The following is an 18,442-nucleotide window of genomic DNA, read 5'->3' on the forward strand; positions in this document are numbered from 1 at the left end:
TGGCTTGAAACCACCTGGACAAAATATGTTCAATAAAATAAATCATATCATGCTCTGGACATCATTGGTACCTATAGATGAGCCAAACTCAGGTTTTTTGATCCATGGGATTAATCAAATTGTCTACAACAGCAAGGATTCACATAATCTGCAGTAAATTTCAATAGGAACATGTGGTCAATGTGACCTTTAGAGTGAAAAATTCCTTACCATAGGCATTGTACATCTTGGGGCCCAAATCCGGTCGCACAAAATAGTTGGGAAGTCGAGAGGCAAGGTTGAGTTTGCCACCTCTCCTGGTATATTCTGGCAATGGGATATTTTTCATCAAATCATCAAACCTAAGGTAATGCAGCAAAATTTAACATTAGGTACTGATAAAACCAAAACCAGACTGAAACAGACTGCAACAAAACCTCTCTCCAGTTAAGGACACATACTCCTTCCATCAGGGGGTTTTGCTGGACACCATGTAAAGGAACCAAACAAACAAGGCACAGAAATACAGCAAATAAATTTAACTGCTCTGGAGTAATGCTATTTCATTGTGCAATTGTCTCAAGGAATAGCAAACAGCCTAAGTCCAAATACTTAAAAATGTTTGGCCAAAAAGTAAGCTTCATCTGAACTTTAGATTTCAAAGTGATCCAAACTTTTAGGAGCAGTTTTAGCTGCTCACTTTACTTAGTAACAAACACAATGAACCACATAAAAATTTATCATAAAACTTCTGCAGGACTTCCATTTATGTCAGGCATCTCTGAGAAACAGAATTGTTCACATGTCACCAACTGCTGCTCAAAGCTGAGGCAAGTATCAAAACACAAGAATATTCCTACAGTCCATTATTTCAGGAATGTGCCACAGAAACAATGAACACTCCCTCTGGAAATTCATACCGAGAAGGCATCATGTCTCTGAAGTCTTCTCCTGGAGGCCAGTCCTTAAGCTTCAATACCATTGGCTCTCCGTCTTCTGTTCTCAGGCGACCTAATTTGAAAGGTTAACAAGTATTAATTTTTAACAGTCATACAACTCAGAATACAAAGAATTAAGAAATCCTTATCTCAGTTTAAAATCGTGTTCATTCCACAACTTTCATGTAGAACTAAAGAAATACAAGTTTCCCTGACACCAGAATAGGGTATCACTCTCATGACAAACGTGTTACAACAGATGTCAGACAGACAAGCATTCCCTGCCTGAGCACTTCCTAGAATTTAGCTCAGAAACTGGTTTGAGGCCAAAAGTAGCTGATGAAGTCGAACCTCTTCAAAGACCAAGTAACAGAAAAGAAAGGTGTGAGTGTTGCACCTCCCACTCTTCTTGCCCTAAGTACAAAACTCCCTAAGCTTACACCTGATTTAAACAGTAAAGCAGATCCTTAGATAAGGATGTGTAATAAACACAAAGTGGAACTCCAGATGCAATGGCAACTGTTAATTCTCCTGGAAAACCTCAAGCTCACCTCCCCTAAGTCTATTTTTATACAAAGTAACTTCAGTTCCTCAGAACAAAGTAGTACCTTCAAGTTAAAACAGCAGAACCTATTGAACTTGTGAGCACCACCACTACATGTGCTCTCCTAGAAAAAAAAAAGGCTGGCAGATGAACCTCCTTGCTAGGAAGATCTTAAATTTCCTCAGAATGTTGCCCCAAAAGACTAAAGGCAGCCCAACATACTCGTGAAGGAGGGTACCTCATCAGAATGACAGTTTTTATCCAGTCCCCAATATTTTGAGCATAAATGTCTCTCAGGCATCATCACCAAACTGCCCAAGATGAGGAGAAACCCTTGAACATCTTGTACACTGCTTATGGATCACAAATCTGTGCAAGGACAGAATTATTGCTGCTGAGATTTTTACCTACTGGAACAAAGATTCACAATGCTTACTTGAAATATCTTCAAAACCATCCCAGAAATCCCCTACAGTAGCTCCAGTGATGATTTCATTGGTCCTGCAGTTAACCAGATCTACTTCCTGTTGGCCAAATTCCTTCCTAAAGGACTCCGGTCTCCAGAGGTCTGCATTTAACTTGTGATGCACTCCTGACACCATTACAGGCTAGAAAGCAAAAGAATATATTCTGAAGAATTATTAAGCACCAAAAATTCCAGCTACAACACGGTAATAAATAAAATACATTGAGCACTTGAATGCAGGCATTTTGCAAACTGAATGCTAAGAATGCCCTACCAGAATTCTGCCTTACCATGCACCTAAGCATTCTGTTTCAAACTGAGGCAGCTATTTATAGAGAGCCTTAATTTCAGCTCTGTTTAGAACCAGATTTGAACAGTAAAAGAGATCCTTAGATAAGGATGTGTAACAATGCTCATGTCACACATTTGATACAGGTTTAACGTTGCTTATCAACTAAAGGCCAAAGCACATGAATTGCAAATGGAAAAAGGAGGAGAATGAAAGTACCTGTCCCTGCTTCCAGCACTCCCTGAAGACATTCCAATTGCTTTCGTTGTTGGGATCCTGGAGACACAGCAGGCGGTTATCACACAACCAGTAGTGGGGTGTGTCAAAGCCCATTATCGTGGGCTTTATGGTCAGCCCTTGAGGTTTCTTAGGCAAGTCTGTAATGGCTCTGTTTTGCACCAGGGAAGCAAAAATGTCATCAAGGATTTTGGGTGTGCTCTTCAGTCCATTGTCTGTCTGATAAAACACATGAAAGAACAACAACAAAAAATTAGTGCTCTTTTCTGTTGCCTTATCCTGTAGGTTTTGAAGAAAGTATTTGCCACTTTGAAATTTTTTTACTTGAGATCCAATTGTGCAGAGAAACCAACAGCTGCAGAATCTAGATCTGTAGATCTGCTGTCTAGGAATGCACCATCATTAAATGCCAGTGCCATATCTTACACTTTATCTACAGAATTCTGGCACAACAATTTCTGCTCTGATTTGCATCTCAGCAACACTGCAGAAACCCAGAACAGGACTTGCTTTGTATCAAAGAGGAGAAATTCAGTTTTTGCAAAGAACTCTCAAGGCCAGTATTTTTCCCCACCACTCTGAAGTCACATCTGTGAAATCAGACAAAGCCCAGAAACACCTGAAGTGAACCAGGCTGCAAATGAAGCATGGGGAAGACATAGAAGGTTCTTCACTCCATCTGCAAGTGCATTTGTGCTCCTACTTTGAGTCTAAAAGACATCCCAATCAATGCAGCTGCCAAACTCTAGCTTAAGGAAGTTAATCTGCTTTATCCCTTAGTTCCCAGTTCCTCACGAAGACTTGATGACAGTACAACTAAGCTACTCCTAACTGAGCACTGAAACTCAATTAGTCCTTTTTCCCAAATGAAGACAATTTTACTTACTGTGATAAGAAAGTAAACTGCCTGTGGCAGCTGTTCACAGGTTTAGAAGAGAATCTAAGCCTGGGATCAACTCAAACCTGTACAACTGAATTTTTCCTGTACCTTTCCTGCAGAAGAGTTCAACAGGTTCCGCAAGAATCCAGTGTTGTTGTTGCTCACAGGGGTTAATATTGCACTGTTGAATGTCTGCAGGGCTGCAGCTGGCTTGGCTAAGCTAGGGAGTGTCTGAAGAGGTTTATTTTCATTCTTGGAAATTGGTATGAGAAGTTTCTCTGAAATGAAGAAAGGAAAATTGTGAGGATACTTTGACCATGAAAATACTTTGAATTTTTTTTTTCAAGACAATATCCTCTTCCATGCATACATGTACATATGTACATGTATATACATATATAGAAATCTCCTTCCCATACATGCAGATAAAATATTTCTTCCACTTAACTTTGTTCAAGAAACATTTTTAAAATCCCACATTCTAAAAAAAAAAAACCCAAAAAACGAAACGCCCAAACAAAAAGAATTCTCAAATTGAATTTTCAAGAGTACTTGTATCAATGGGATTGTAATCCAGTTTTTGAAACAGAATATGCTAACTCTGACAGGCCTTACTCCAAGCCACTGAATATCATCCCAGCAGGCCAATGCCATCACTCTCAGCACAAGATATTGCTGGTTCTGACCTATATTGCTCTGACAAACAGCCACAAAGGGTTTACCCCCTCACTGGTTCTGCACATACCTTTGTTTTCTTTATTCACGTTTCCACTTGTTAGGTTTGAAAACCAATTTAATGAAGGAGAAGTATTTACAGAAGTAGTTTGTTTGCTTCCAAGTGCTGACTTTAGAGGAGGATCGTGTGTAGCGACTTGGGAGCTCAGGACAAAACTGCTGTGTTGAAGGCCAGGTCTGTCCCCAGATGCCAAGTGCTGAAAAAGCAAAGCAGTAACTTGTTTAGACACAAACACACTCTACACAAAGGGAATACAAGCAAAAGCAAGTCCAAACTCATCCTTTGAGCAGTAAAATGGTTTGGCCCTTCAAAACATGTGATCTCCACCAGAGGTCAGCATTGCAGCTCAGGATCAGGAGACGGCAGCTCAGCTGGATTTGGGATCTCCTGACTTCAGGAGCAGCCAGAGTCCTTTCCCCCTCAAGACAAGCACAGAGAGCCAAGTTTCCCAGGTGCATGTTCTGGGATTGCTTTGGAAACCAAGTGCAGTTCTAACAGCAGTTTTCACATTTCTAGTCACAGCTGATGCTCAGGCCAGGGCTAAGCTGGAGCTCCAGTTCAGAGGACAAAAACAGATACAGAGCATTCCTAAATTCTTCTCTTAAGGTGGCAGCAAGCATGTTCTCACCTGCCAGGTCTGAGCTACATCTGCCTGAGTGCAGCACTGGCCAGCCCAATCCAAGCACAGGATTGTCCATCTCCTGTGCAGCTGATTTATCTGGTCATTTGGAGGTTCTAGGAACAGACTAACCAAAACCACAGCTTTGCCCTGGGATTCCTGCATGACTTGTGATAGTTCTTCTCTCTGCTCAAACAATTTGCAGCTAAGAAATTATTCTGCTCTTTTGTCTGCTTATCATTACATTCTCTATTTCACCTCTCACTGACTGCTGATGCTTGGCAAGAATTCTAAACATGACATAATACAACATGTTTCAACTTTAATGAGCTTATCTTCATACAACTGTGCAGAAACTAATTCTATAAAGATGTGTAGATAAATTTAATGCAGCTCTTTGTCCAGAATCACAGGAGACCTCGATTCAGGAGATTAAAGCCAAGTCAGCTGAATGCTAACTTTTGATTCATATAACGGTCTTCCACACTTGTAACAACTGAAATATTTTTTGTCTCTTTTATTCGTTACTTACACTGAAATCAAGTCCAACCTGCTTCTTACACTTAAGGTAACATTTATTTTCAAATTAAGACTATGAATAAGCATCTAACAAAATTAAAATCACTTAATTCACCCCATTTCTTGTGAGATACTTCCAAATTATGCTATTAATTTGTGCTGTTTTCAAGAGCAAGAAAATAACACATCCATCTATAAATATATGTATCTTGTGGGGTTTCCTTTGTTTTGGTTTTTTTTATAATACAGGGAAGTACATCTACCAAATTGCCAGAGAAAACAGTGTATCTCCACACTCCTCTAAATCTCAATTTTGTTCATGTTTAATACTTTTATGAATCCCAGTGCTGTTCCAGCTTACTTACTCTTCTAGAAGGAATAGCCTACACTTCACAACCATTCCTACTCATCTTTTCTTCACATTCTTCTCTTAAGGGATCTCTCAGTCTAATCCAATTTTTGCTCTAAAAATCCTCACTGAGCCTTTTTTAAGGATTGGTTAACTAGTGAGGGCTCAGTGTCAAAGGGACACAAATGAGATTTCCTCAAAACCTTAGAGAAGAGCTGAACAGTGAATACAAATTGTCCCTTTCTGGGGGCTTATCACAGGTCAGGGCTGGCAACCTCCAAAGTCAAATTAGCAGTGGCTTCAGGAACATGCAATAGACTGACACAAACTTAACCACACAGACATAGAGGCAGCAACAATACCTGTTTTGAATCCTCCTTTAGAGCTGGCTTTGATAGTGCTTTGAACTGCTTATTTGCACAAGGACAATTTGCCTTTATGCCCCATTTTGTTCTTACGGAGTGAACGATGTCACCAACATCGTAGAGAGCTGAAGGGACAGAACCATCAGTGAGCTCACGTGTAATCACAACAGCCAGCAGCCACCAAGACTTTTGAAGAAATTGTGCAGCTAAACACTAATATGTGAATACCATTCATTGTTAAACAAGAAGTTCTGCTGCTTCTTTGTAAAGGTCAAAGATAATAAAATAGTATTAAACACACATGCTATTCCTGTCTTTGGATAATAAATGTTAAGCTTTTACTAACACTACTATTAAAATCAAACCTCACTCAGTACAATATCAACAACACACAAAAGACAGCAAAATCCTACCGCACATTTTTATGTTAATCAAATGTTTCCAATACCTTTTCCAGGAATTATTTGTGTAGGCATTAGATTCTCTGGTTCATGTGCCTGCCCCTTCACACATTTAAACCAGGAGAAAGTATCCGAGTCATCATCTGTAACACAAAACCATTACATCTTTTTGTTACTGCTCTGGAAAGCCACATATTTTGCTATTATTGATACATCCAACCACAGGTCTACAACATGTCCGTTTGGTTGGGAAGGCTTCTTTTCGGCTCACTTAAGGTTGTCATTGATTTCCAAGTCCAACACAGATTTTATTTCCCCTCTTCCCCCTTTTTTTCAGGTAGTAATAGGCACTCCCACCTTCATGTGAGCTTTTTTTCCTCATCCTGTAGCAATCCACGCACACACCAAAGCCACACTTGGAGCAGACCCAGTGCAGGTTGAAGATGGTGGTGTCGCAGACGTCGCACATCTCGCGAACGCCGCGAACCGCGCGCTTCCAGGCCACCTGTCCTGCAGGCAAGAACGGGACAGTCCAAGTGTTAGTGCCAGCAAATTCAGCATTTGCACATTCACTACAGTGCTATGACTCAGACTTGGTCTTGGATATGCAGAAAATGCTGTTACACAACAGTCCAAGCAGTTGAGACCAGTTTGCTTCCTCCTGTGCAGCACCAGCCACAGGAGGAATAAAAGCTGACCCATGTCTGACCAAGTTAACAAGCATATTCCTCACATTCTCCTAAGCGGAAATCCCACAGCTACTCCAGAAAATAAATTCAGGTACTGCTGGCAAGCTAAACTTAATGTGTAGCTTGCCACAACCAGCTTATCCTTGTTCTCTATTCAGCAGCACAGTGGGCAAGTGGCTGCCTTCCTTTTGAGAAGTCTTATATGTTTGTGTTTATCTGACCATTCTCAGAATGGTCTGTTTTCTTCTCTGAAGCACTGACTGCTGCTGTCCAGGTTTCCTATGTAGCCACCATATTCCCCTTTCCTTATCCCAAGCAACTTCTTCAGTCCACTCAAGACATCTCAAACATTGACAGTATCTTGCAAAAACTTACAAGCTCTTCCAGGGTTGTATTATTTTTCTGTGAATCTGTGATTACACAAGAATTATTTTAGCCTGATCTCCACGTTCTTATGTTGCCAGCTAGAAAACCAGACTAGATAAAAAGCACACACCTGCCTCCTCCTACTGCCTTCCACACTTGTAACTTCTCTGAAACTTTCCTGCCCACAATGTTTCTTAATTTTAAAAGCAAGTTATGAGAGACCATGTCCTAATGCATGCTAAGAAAACCATACCAGCATCCAAGACATCTGCTGCTCTTGTTCTGAATAATGCCCATTGACTATGTATGGAACAACACTGGAATAGCTTAGTACAATTTGTTCTTAAGTAGGAGGTAAAAATTGTTTGACTACTTGCTTCAGAATTCTTCCAAGAGACACAGGTCTAAATAGCACCAGCTCCATTCTTCTCTGCCTTAAAAAAACATGCACTATATTTATCATTTTCTAGGTCAACTCTCCAATTTCCCCCAAACAGGATGAAGGTTTTTTCTTATATTTTGAAAGCCATTTTGTATCTTTTCTGAATCTTCTCTTTCTAGTTCTCCTATTTTTTTGGTTCCTCTCTGTAGTTTAATCTTGTTTCCTTTTGGCATTTGGTAGCCAAGGAACAATGTGACCTAACAAGCTGTTCTTTCTACACTTGTCAATCTTTTACTTCACAGGGATAATACATATAAATTTGCCATAACTTCAAGTCATGGGGGCAGAAGAATCTCCCTTTTTCCTGTGCTGACTGAGCACTCTCCCACTGTGCTGTTCAAAGAACACCACATATTCAGATTGTAAATTACTTCTTTCCTGCCCAGGGCATTAAAAATAACTTCTATGTTAATGAAAGCAAGTTCCCTTACTCTCACCAGTCAGGGCAATAAAATCAAAGATAAATTAATGAGATTTTGCTCCTTTCAAGCAATTTCCAGAACCCACACGTCTGTTTTTTAAGCAGAGGATGTTTCTGGTAGCTATGCCAACAGATGCATCCTCTGCTATTAAGAAACACCACACCTTCCCTTTGTTTCATGAATTCACCCAAAGCTTCACTCTCCCAAAAGTGTTTCTGTATTTAAGTCTACACATCTCACTCTGGCTACAGATAATTTGGTTCCACAGGCCTGAACATGTTGCAGGTCAAGAGAAGAGCAAAGCCTGCTGATTCCAAGCAGCCCAAGGTAAGACCCTACAGCAAGTATTTCTGGAATATCTCAAGTCTTCCCCCTGCTTTTAAGGGGCACTCAAGCTCATTCAGCTTTTTTTCTTCTTTCAGAAGAGTGGAGTGACTGCCAAACTGAGAGCATCTTTATCTACGGTCAACACTCCACAAACACAGCAGACAGTGCAATCTCCTAAACTGTGCTGTACCCTTGTCATGCACTTAAAATGCAGGAAACAAATACAGTTTTAGGAGTCATTCTGCTCTGAGAAGTGATTATGCAAGGTTGCAGACTTCCCCATTTATCACAGAAATATTTTAATGTGGCCACACCCCTGTGTTTAGGGGTGCTAAGTCTGCCCTGTCTACACTAATTAACCTCCCCAGTCAGTTACCCCATCACCAGCACTTCTCTGGTCTATGCCCAGTAGGGCTGCACACAATCACTTCTAGAAGTGCTACTGGAAACTTGCAGGTGGAGGAAAAAAAAGACAGCATTAGGTCTATGATGCAATTACAATAAAATAGGACCAAAGCAATCTAACAGAACCTGTGCAAAGGAAAATCTTTATTTCATTTTCACACCAAGAATAGATTTTTTTGTCAGCTACCTGGTAGTTTACTTATTTTTTTTTTCACTTTGTAACAGAAAAGTAATTTGATAAGCTGAGAAAACTTCTGACAAAGAAGGGTGGAATCACCCTTCCCTTTCCCCCTCCCTGTGAGAAGCAGAGTTGTTGACACTAGTTCTCAGTGGCTCTTAACCATTCCCTCTCTGAAAAGAGAGAGGGACACTCAAGTTTTGTATGGTATTTCCAAATACATGCAATTATTTCAAACAGAAGCTTCAATCTTCACATAAAGCTGTGAAAACACAAATGATTTCAATAGAACTTGATCTTACTGTGTGGTTCAATCGTTGACATGACTTCCTTTTCAGAAATCACCAGCTGGCAGAAGTGGTCTCCAATGTTGGCGAGGATGTACTTTGCTGTGTCCAGATCTAGACCCACAACATTTTTGGATAAAGGTAGCCACAGGCTAATAGCCTCAGGGTCATACTTATTTGGAGTTAAGAAACCTTCCTCACGCAGTATTCCGTGCTTATTAAACTGCAGCCTGATGAAAAGTGGGGAAAAAGAGAAAAAGCCCTCATCACCTCAAATGCTGCACTGGTTTAAATTCATTCAAATCAGTCAATGCTTGAGTTGCAAGTATGTGTACTGTATGCCAAAGAATTTACTCAAAGGTTACAACAGACAAGGGTAAACATACTGGTCACTAGCATTAAGCACATTCAATGCACTGCTTGTTTTAAAGAAAAAAAAGACTGAAAACATTCAGGTTTTTAGTCAGGAAATCTACCTTACAACAAGTGCTTCTTTATTCACACAAAACCAAATCAGGTTTACAATTTTTAAAATGCAATGGCATTAAGGTCACATCTAGAGATGGCAACAGCAATAATTTTATCTAGGACTACATACAACTCTCAAGAGAAGTTACAATGCCTTAAATATACACTATATTTCAGTACCAATTCATTTGGAAGCAGCTGTCAAAAAGCATCAAGCAAAATTTGAGAAAGATATATTCTTGAGTGATTCTGAGTAGGTGGAAAGAATGAGATCTATATTGTTAGCAGTGTCTTAAATGGAAAACATTAAGAGTTCTGCTCAGGAACCTTTTTACTAAATTCTGGAGAAGGAAGGTGACTTCTGATGGCAGCATGTGCCCATTGTTGTGTTAGGTGATCCATGAGAACAGTGCTGGCAGCTGCTGTCATCAGACAAATGCTATCTCTAGATTTGGCAAATTGCACATTCAATAAAAAGGGATAATTCCATCAGTTTCAAGTTCTAAACCAAAGGATTCATCTGATTTGAACTGCACTGCAAGTCTGGATTGTTACCCTGAGAGGATGAATTAGCATACTCTGTTGTCACTTTGGTCTCATACATCAGATTATACAAATATTTACTGCAGCAAAATCTCTAATCTGAGGATAAATAACAGAGATCTGTATTTTTAAAAATGTTTAGCAACAAAATTGAATTCCAGTGAGTGCACAGATCAAATATTTCCATGGCAAACTTAAATGTCCCCACGTGAAAGCTTATTGCCACTTACTGCAACTCTTCCACAGCTGTGGGTTCATGGCTGACATTTCAGGTGTCTAACCACTAAACTTTAGGAAACCTGCATGGAATCTACCCTCTCATTAGTATCTCTAATTCTGAGCTGTAGCACTCAAACTAAACTCATGTTATCCTACTGGCATTCAGCCCAGAACAGCAAAATAAAGAGCTCTAAGTCCTGCCAAAATATTTTCTGCTCAAATGAAGCAGTTGTATCATTTCTAAGGGCTAAAAACCCATAGGCAGCCACTCATTAGTTGGGTATATTGGTCTTATAACCACACACCAGCATTAAATAGCTTTGAAACAGACCTCCATGAGACTATTCTGGCTGTGTAACTGGGTTTTTTTCACCTTTCACATGGAAGGAGTTGCAGGGTGTTGGTCTGCTCTTACCTTCTGAAGTGGAAGAAGCGGCAGAAGACGGTGGAGTCCCGCTGCTCCTTGTTCTTGCGGTAGCTGTCCAGGCGGCACTCCCGGCACTTGTGCAGGTGAGGGGCGATGTTATTGCAGGAGCCGTCCTGCACAAACGCCTCGCCACTCTGCTGCAGCTTCTTCACTTTAGCAGCATCAGATAAAATGGACTTGCGAACCATTACTGCAGGGAAGAGCAGCCAGCATTAGAAAAGCCTTGGTTTTTCACACGGAAGCGCCAGCAAATGTATTTTAGTGAAAGATCCACACGGACTTTTCCTGTAACAGTTTCACATTACACTGAAACTAAGTTATGCTAAAAATATTTGCAGTTGGCAGAAACTTCTCCAGTCAGTAGGAACTGTCTCAAGCTGCAGTTCCAGTGGAGTCACACAGTCTGTGGACTCGAGTTTAAGAGCTCCTTTCACTTTTTCACAGAGGAGCAATTTTAAGAACATCTGCTTTTAAAGAAGTTCTTCAGCCAGAGTTGGAGCCCTGAGCAGATTAGGGCATGCAGCAACCATATTTCACAAGAAATGGGGACAGAGTATAACCTAGCCATTTCTCAATCCTGTTTTCCCCCTTCATGATGCAACAGCTTTCAGCATCTTACGGTAACAGATGCCAAACATTTCTCTTCCTCCTACACTGCCAGTGAGGCCTTGCAAGGGACACAACAGCTTGGCTGGCTGTGTATCCATGCTAATTATGGAATAAACATGGTAATCCAAGACCAAGCAACAGGAGAGAGAAAAAAGAGGTATGTAGGGGGATTCCCAGAACCCTGAACAATCAGCAGTATCACCTGATGCACAGCAGGATACATGACACCAGGAGTCCAGCTCATTAAACAACCACAGCCTTTCCCCACCTGTCTATGTGAAAACCTGAAGAGCACACCAAATGGAAAAGAGGAACAACATGGGTGGGTTGGGGCTGAATGGGTTTTAATTTTTGGTGGTGGTGGGTGGGTTTGTGCTTGTTTTGCTCTCATGACAGTTTTTAAATCAAAGCCCCTCCTGAAAAGAGTTTTGTTGAGGACAACTTCCATCCCTTCCTTCCTTTTCCATGTTTCTAAAATTTAGGACCATCACTAAAAGGTAGTTCTCATTATGCCATCAGCATCTGTATTTCAAAAAGAACCTTGTTTTTGTAACCTCTTTTGCTATTCTGTTCTTGCATATATTTTGTAACAACTTATTTCTAAAAATTAATTATTAGTCCTTTTCCTTTATCAGGAAAGGGTGTTTCTTCAGTTTGTTGCATTCCTGTCTTAAAAGAACATTCAAATGACTCAAATTCCTAATATACTCAATCAATTTAAATAACTAATTTTGCATATGTAACAAATTACCTCCTTCTAAGTAGTTAGACAGAAATTACAAGGACTTTCAAATGACAATAAATTTTAGGAACACTTACTATTATCCTGGACTTTGGCACTTCCAGTCCAAAAGCTCTCACTTTCACTTCTGTCATAAAGAATCTCATTTGAATTTCTCCTAATAAAATACTCCACGTCTGCAAGTTCATCAATCTTGTTTCCTCTGTGGCTGTTGCAGCTGCTTTGTGATTTAACTCCACACTCACTGAAGGACAGAAGATGAGCATCTGAGGTTGAGGGTCTGCAATCTAAAGTTCGCTGCAGTTCAAGAGTGCCACTGCCTCTGGGTATTGCTATGGAAGGATTGGGATGCTGCAACTGTTTCATGGAAATGCATTCCTTGGGAAAGTTTGTTGTGGCCTTCATAAAGGGTTCATTATTATTCTTCATGGTGGTTCCCTTTTCATTAGCTGAATCGGTCAAAGATGAAGATCTTGAGGTTTTCAAAGAGGTATAGTTACCATTTTGATCACTAGGATTTTGTGTTTGTTCTTTAGACATAAGCCCCACTTTAGGAAAGGCTGTCAGCTCTTCTGTCAATGGTTTAACTCCAGTATTAAGACAGGAAGGGTGAGTTTCTGGTAGGCTTCGTCTACATGTACTGAAACACAACATGCAATAATTAGGAAAAAAACCCACAAACATGTCAAACAAATCAGAGCATCAGCTGCTCAATCTAGCCACACTTAAAGCTTGAAAGAAGAAATTTAGTTATTTAATTATATGCTTTGCGTTCTGATGTGTGAGTATTTAGAATTTTGTGTGAGACTAAATGGGTTTGTGTTTTTCAGGTGTTCTATCTGGGTTTAATTTTTTGTAAGAGTTAGAACAATAAAACTCTACACCCATGTAGGCAAACACAAAATTTGGGTATTACTGCTACTCCACTTCCTTCTCTCACAAATAAATAGTTGCTTTCTCATTTTCTCCAGGCAACTGCTGAATAAGGAAATACATTTCATTTGCATGTCCGTGGCAAGATTCTCAAGGAATTTCTGACTGGCACCACAAGTCAGGATGCTGGAGACTGTAAAACCTCTCTCACAAAAAAACTTTAAAAAAAAAAAAAATCCTATTTTCCACATTCAGCATGTGAGAGAGATAAAACTAGTAGAAAAACCCCTATTAGCACTTCAAATTTGGGCTTTCCCATCACACTATTTCTACCATTACATCCATTTTGTGACAGAACTGGGGGTAACAAAAGTTCAAAGGCACTGGTGCTCAAGAGAACTATAACTGAGGACCTGTAGCTGATCTGCAAGAAAGCAGACACCTGCCTGAACATGTTCTGATTTTCTTAGGGGCAGGGAAGGAATGCATTTGACAAAGAAGGCACCACACCTGTGTATCCTTTTACAGATGGGTACAATGAAACAGTGACACTACCCTGGGCCACTGAAGGGCCACTTCCTTAAAGGTAAGTAAGAACACGGAATTAGCAATTAAATTACATATCCAGGGCAAGAAAATCTAACTTTCCTATGCTGGTATAACAAAAGAGTAGTTACTACAGCTCTTTAAAATGACCTCAGAGTTCATTGTGCTAAGAATCAATTATTTTTGGAGGTAAAATGTCTGTATAAGCATAAAACTGCTTCCTCACCCCTGAGGAGTTTCTGCACCAAGGTTGGGTGGCGAGTTGGCTGGCAGGGGCAGGCCTGGGTGCCTTTGGTCTTTATTTGCAGGAGTACATCCCAGCAGTGCTTCACCCAGCACAGTTGGTACTGACTGCACATGTCCTTGACTGGGAGAAACCTGCAAGGGAGATTTTAACAGTTATGAAAATTCAGGATAGCAATTATGGCTTTGCAGGGTTCAGCCTGAAAGGAAAAGTATCTTAATACTCTTCCTACCATGTTTAATAAAGTCAATTAAAGAGTCACTCAGTTCATGCGGTAGAAAAACATTAAAGTGTCCTTTTAAAACTTATAGGTTCCATGAAAGACTGTTCATGTTAATTCATTTCCCCCAGTTAACAACTAACATTTTGGGGTAAGTGTATTAAGAAAGTGGAAAAAAAAGACAGAAAGCTCTGCTCTTTGTGACTGCCAGTGCAAAAATGTTTCTAAAGTAATTGCAGTAATTGGCAGTCAGAAATAGATTTCTGAGCTCAGCTGAAAATCCCAGAGAGAATCAAAACTGTGAAGATTGACAGTATTACCAAAGATCTAGATGTGAACTTTCTTGTAGCAAGAAAAATCTTTGCACCAGAGTTATAGAAAGTGTTAAGTACAGAAATCCTACATTAACTAAATCAGCATCCTAAGAAATCTGTAATTTATTTAGGAATGCAACAGGCCTACCAAATTAGCAAGTGTCTTTAGAACAGTAGCTTTCCTGTGGGGGTCCTTCCCCAGCTGGGAAGTTACACTGCAAGTTCATTAGCATCAGCTCCAAAATATTTCCTTTTTGCTTTGGTACTATACAGCTGTCAGGTACCAAGTCAAGCTCTCAGAAAAATGCTGCAGATAATTAACTCCACACAAGAAATCAGCACTATCACATACTTATTAACAAAAAATATGGCTTCAGCTAATCACTCCCACATACATCCACCAAAATCAAAGTAACAAATAGCTTCTGGTTTCCTTACTAGAAAGCACACCCACTGTAACCACTTGGAAAAAATGGTTGCAAGGCATTTCTCAAAGAGCACAAAAATGAAAAATGATCCAGTCCTTTGAAAGAAGGTAGACTGGAAAAAGAGATAAATAACTTCACTACTTAATGGAAAAACTATGGTAAAACAAGTTATAAACCCATATCATGGTAATTTTTCAACAAGGCATTAGGAATGTAAAATACAGCCCAGCTTTGTGCATGGCAATCAGGCTGTTCAATGTCTGAATTATGCAGAAAACTGAAGAAAGGCAAACTGAGCACCAAAAGCTGCTAAAGGTACCCAAGCACGAGCTGTGGAAACAAAAGTCTGGAATCCTTTGCTACTCCATGCTGCCCTGCTGCACGCTCTTCCTCAGCAGCAAATACAGGACAGGACACTCTTCACTGAGGCATCTTATCCTGTGCTTGCTGCCTCATGCGGGTTCTTTGTGAGGTTGTTAAAGATTGCTAATGACTGTACCAGCCATTAGCCAGATCTGCTCAGCTGACTCTACACAGGACTGACTGCACAGAAGCAACACAACCCTCTCCTCCCATGCCAGAGCTTCCTGAAAACTGGCTGCTCCTGCCCAAAACGCAGGTTTTGTTCAGCCAAGCCACGATTTTTCATTTGCATTTCTACACTTAAATTAGCCAGATTGTCTTTTTGACTTTTGAGAGTTTATTTATCTCTCGGTGATTCCTGGCAGGTCACTCACACAAGAAATAACAGCAGACATGAGTACCAGAAAAGTCACATCCCCCTTCTGTCCTGAAACAACCTCAACTGCTGCTTGTGCAGCTTGAATACTCAAAGCATCCAAGTGCAGCAGAAGGTTTTAGGCTCATGCACAAAATAGTTAAATAAAGAACGTGAAAAGCAAGCTTCAGAACTCCTTTGTGTTTTATCCCACTACAAATATAGATGACCAGGCAGACCAAACTCTTAAGCAGAAGGAGGGGGCAAAAAAAACAGTAAAAAAAAAAAAAACACCCAAGCAAACAAAAACCCCAACAAACCATCAACATTCAAGGCCTAGTAGCTTTTGCTCCAATTATCACAAGGCAAGATATTCAGTTAATGACCAGACAAGTTTGAAAGAACTCAACACACCCTCCAAGGGATTATATTTATCATTCTACTTTCTAATCTAATCCTTATTTAAAATGTTTTGCGAAGTGACATAATAATTATGTAACAGCCATATATAACAGAGCAAGACATTACCTCAGGAGAAGATTTTGTGTGTTTAACATCAACACTTCCACTGCTGTCAGATGACTTCCTTTTCACACCCCCAATTCTTTTTGATTTATCTGGAAGAGAAGGTGATCAAGATTAGTCTATCACAAATAACCTACTGAGTGTTTGAAGGACAAATAGTAAAAGGTCTTACCACATTTTCCATTGTTGTCATATATGATTTCAACATGAATTAATTCTGGATCAAGAGTTTTTAAAGCCGGAATCTTGAAAAGGACAGGAAACACAGAAGCAGCCATTTAGAGAGAAGAAACTCTATTTTAATATATTTATCTTAGATGTGGTGGTATGGACTAAGCTTAGATACAGCTTCTAGGTTCTTTGAATACCCAGCTGAATTTAACAACACACCATGTGACAATGTCTCTGCATCAAAACACAAATTGGTGCTTGAGAACATAAACTTGTGCTGTATGCACAGCACAGAGAGCAAAGAAACAAAGATCATGTTTGCTCCACTCCAGGTGTCCCTCATTTTTCATAGAAGGACATTTGTTACTTAACAATATACCTCCACCATAAAGAAACACTTTGGGTTATATTGTTCTGCACTACACTGACACCCATGTTTAAAGATTACAGTAAAGACAGAAATAAAAATGGTGTTGGTGGAGACATAAATAAAATTTGCACTTTTTCCCCATATCCATCTGTAAACCACTGCAACTGGTTCCTACCTCCTGACAGTTGACTTCTAGAGTTCTTGTAGCTGGATTGCCATTGACAACAACTGCTGTGAACCACTGAGTAGAAGGGTCCAGGCTATAAATCCTAATTTTTGAGCCAATTATATTTTTTCCACCTACCAAATTGGGAAAAAAAAAAAAAGAAGTTAAGATAAACAAGGCATGAAGATGACCACAGTTATCAAAATGAAGTCTTTTTGTCCTTACAATATGGGAAATGAAAACTGTAAGATGCAATATTTACCCTTTCAAAAATATCACTCCCTGCATATACAAGCATATAAGTACAAATATGCTGGTATGAACCCAGTAATTAAGAATTTAAAGCTGGCAAAATAAAAGTAACAATTTTAAATTTGACTAAAAAAGGAAGCCTCTATACAACACCCTGGAAGTTTTCATAAAAAAGCAACAAACTGGGGAAAAAAAATCAAGTTGCTTGAAACAATAAACAACTCAAAATTTTTGAGAATTGCTACAAGTTTGATCTATTTCACAAGTACCAGGCCATATATATGTGCCTAAATTACATATTCACTCTTTCAAAATAAATACTTGAAACTTAAATGTCTACAATCCTTCACATTTTGCATTCACTGCTGTGAGAGTAAAATCAGTATTGTTTAAAAGCTTTTATGCCCTAGCACAGATTACCCATTAATTAAACCAACATTGAAAGGATTTCCCTTTGGACCTGGGCATTTATTGCCAGTTTTCTGCTCCAGTTTTCTTGTACCTTGGACCAAGCGTGTCTCATCAAGATGTTTCTTAACCAGAGCCTGAATTTCTTCATTTACATTTTGATCATCTTTAAGAGAAAGCCTGGAACCATCCACATCCTATTTCAGGAAAAAAAGAACAGAATTTTGCATTCAGGATAATGCTTTTAACAAAATCCCACAATATTTAAAAACAAGATGGCAGCAATTCACACAACTCCAGTTCTCATTAATCTGTTCCCCATCAGTTCTAGGATGTTGGACTGGAGGCAGGTAATTTTTTATCACTAATTCACAACAAGCATCTGCAAGAGAGACTGGAGAGCTCTGCATGTCTAATATTGTTCTGAAAATAACCCAGCCTTGTAGTACTACATTGCTAATGAGCAATAAGTTTAATTGAACTGTCCGTTCTTAACTCAGTATTTTAAGTTCTCAGAAACAGCAGCATATTTTTCCTGAGCAGATGCAAATGAAAATATTTTATGTTTCTATTTATGATAATGCCAGGATCCAGCCTGTGTCAAGACACCATTATAAAATGTTTACATTAATTAAAACAGAGTCAGCTACATCTAAATTATTCATAATTCTTCAGAATAATGTATGTATTAGTTTTTCCTCTCAAATTCTTGAATGAGAATTGATTCTGAAATTCAATTCTCCATTGAGAATTGAAACTGA

At 39.5% G+C, this 18,442-nt stretch overlaps 1 protein-coding gene across 5 annotated transcripts in view; it reads right to left on the reverse strand.

Moving 5' to 3' along the window:
- KDM3A (lysine demethylase 3A) overlaps positions 1 to 18,442 on the reverse strand; it is a 29,340-nt gene that overhangs the window by 3,894 nt on the left and 7,004 nt on the right. For all 5 annotated transcript variants that reach the window (XM_085577490.1, XM_021535731.3, XM_085577489.1 and 2 more), the window contains 17 exons: positions 17,776 to 17,878; positions 17,031 to 17,155; positions 16,487 to 16,559; positions 16,318 to 16,406; positions 14,092 to 14,243; positions 12,524 to 13,086; positions 11,084 to 11,285; positions 9,454 to 9,668; positions 6,680 to 6,832; positions 6,370 to 6,465; positions 5,919 to 6,046; positions 4,079 to 4,265; positions 3,442 to 3,611; positions 2,436 to 2,672; positions 1,898 to 2,069; positions 900 to 990; positions 211 to 341 (listed from right to left, as the gene is read on the reverse strand). In XM_085577490.1, the coding sequence (XP_085433616.1) occupies positions 211 to 341; positions 900 to 990; positions 1,898 to 2,069; positions 2,436 to 2,672; positions 3,442 to 3,611; positions 4,079 to 4,265; positions 5,919 to 6,046; positions 6,370 to 6,465; positions 6,680 to 6,832; positions 9,454 to 9,668; positions 11,084 to 11,285; positions 12,524 to 13,086; positions 14,092 to 14,243; positions 16,318 to 16,406; positions 16,487 to 16,559; positions 17,031 to 17,155; positions 17,776 to 17,878 (2,887 nt within the window). The remainder of the gene's footprint in view (positions 1 to 210; positions 342 to 899; positions 991 to 1,897; positions 2,070 to 2,435; positions 2,673 to 3,441; positions 3,612 to 4,078; positions 4,266 to 5,918; positions 6,047 to 6,369; positions 6,466 to 6,679; positions 6,833 to 9,453; positions 9,669 to 11,083; positions 11,286 to 12,523; positions 13,087 to 14,091; positions 14,244 to 16,317; positions 16,407 to 16,486; positions 16,560 to 17,030; positions 17,156 to 17,775; positions 17,879 to 18,442) is intronic.

This window comes from Lonchura striata, chromosome 4 (genome assembly GCF_050655825.1).
Source record: "Lonchura striata isolate lonStrDom1 chromosome 4, ASM5065582v1, whole genome shotgun sequence".
NCBI classification, from domain to species: Eukaryota; Metazoa; Chordata; class Aves; order Passeriformes; family Estrildidae; genus Lonchura; species Lonchura striata.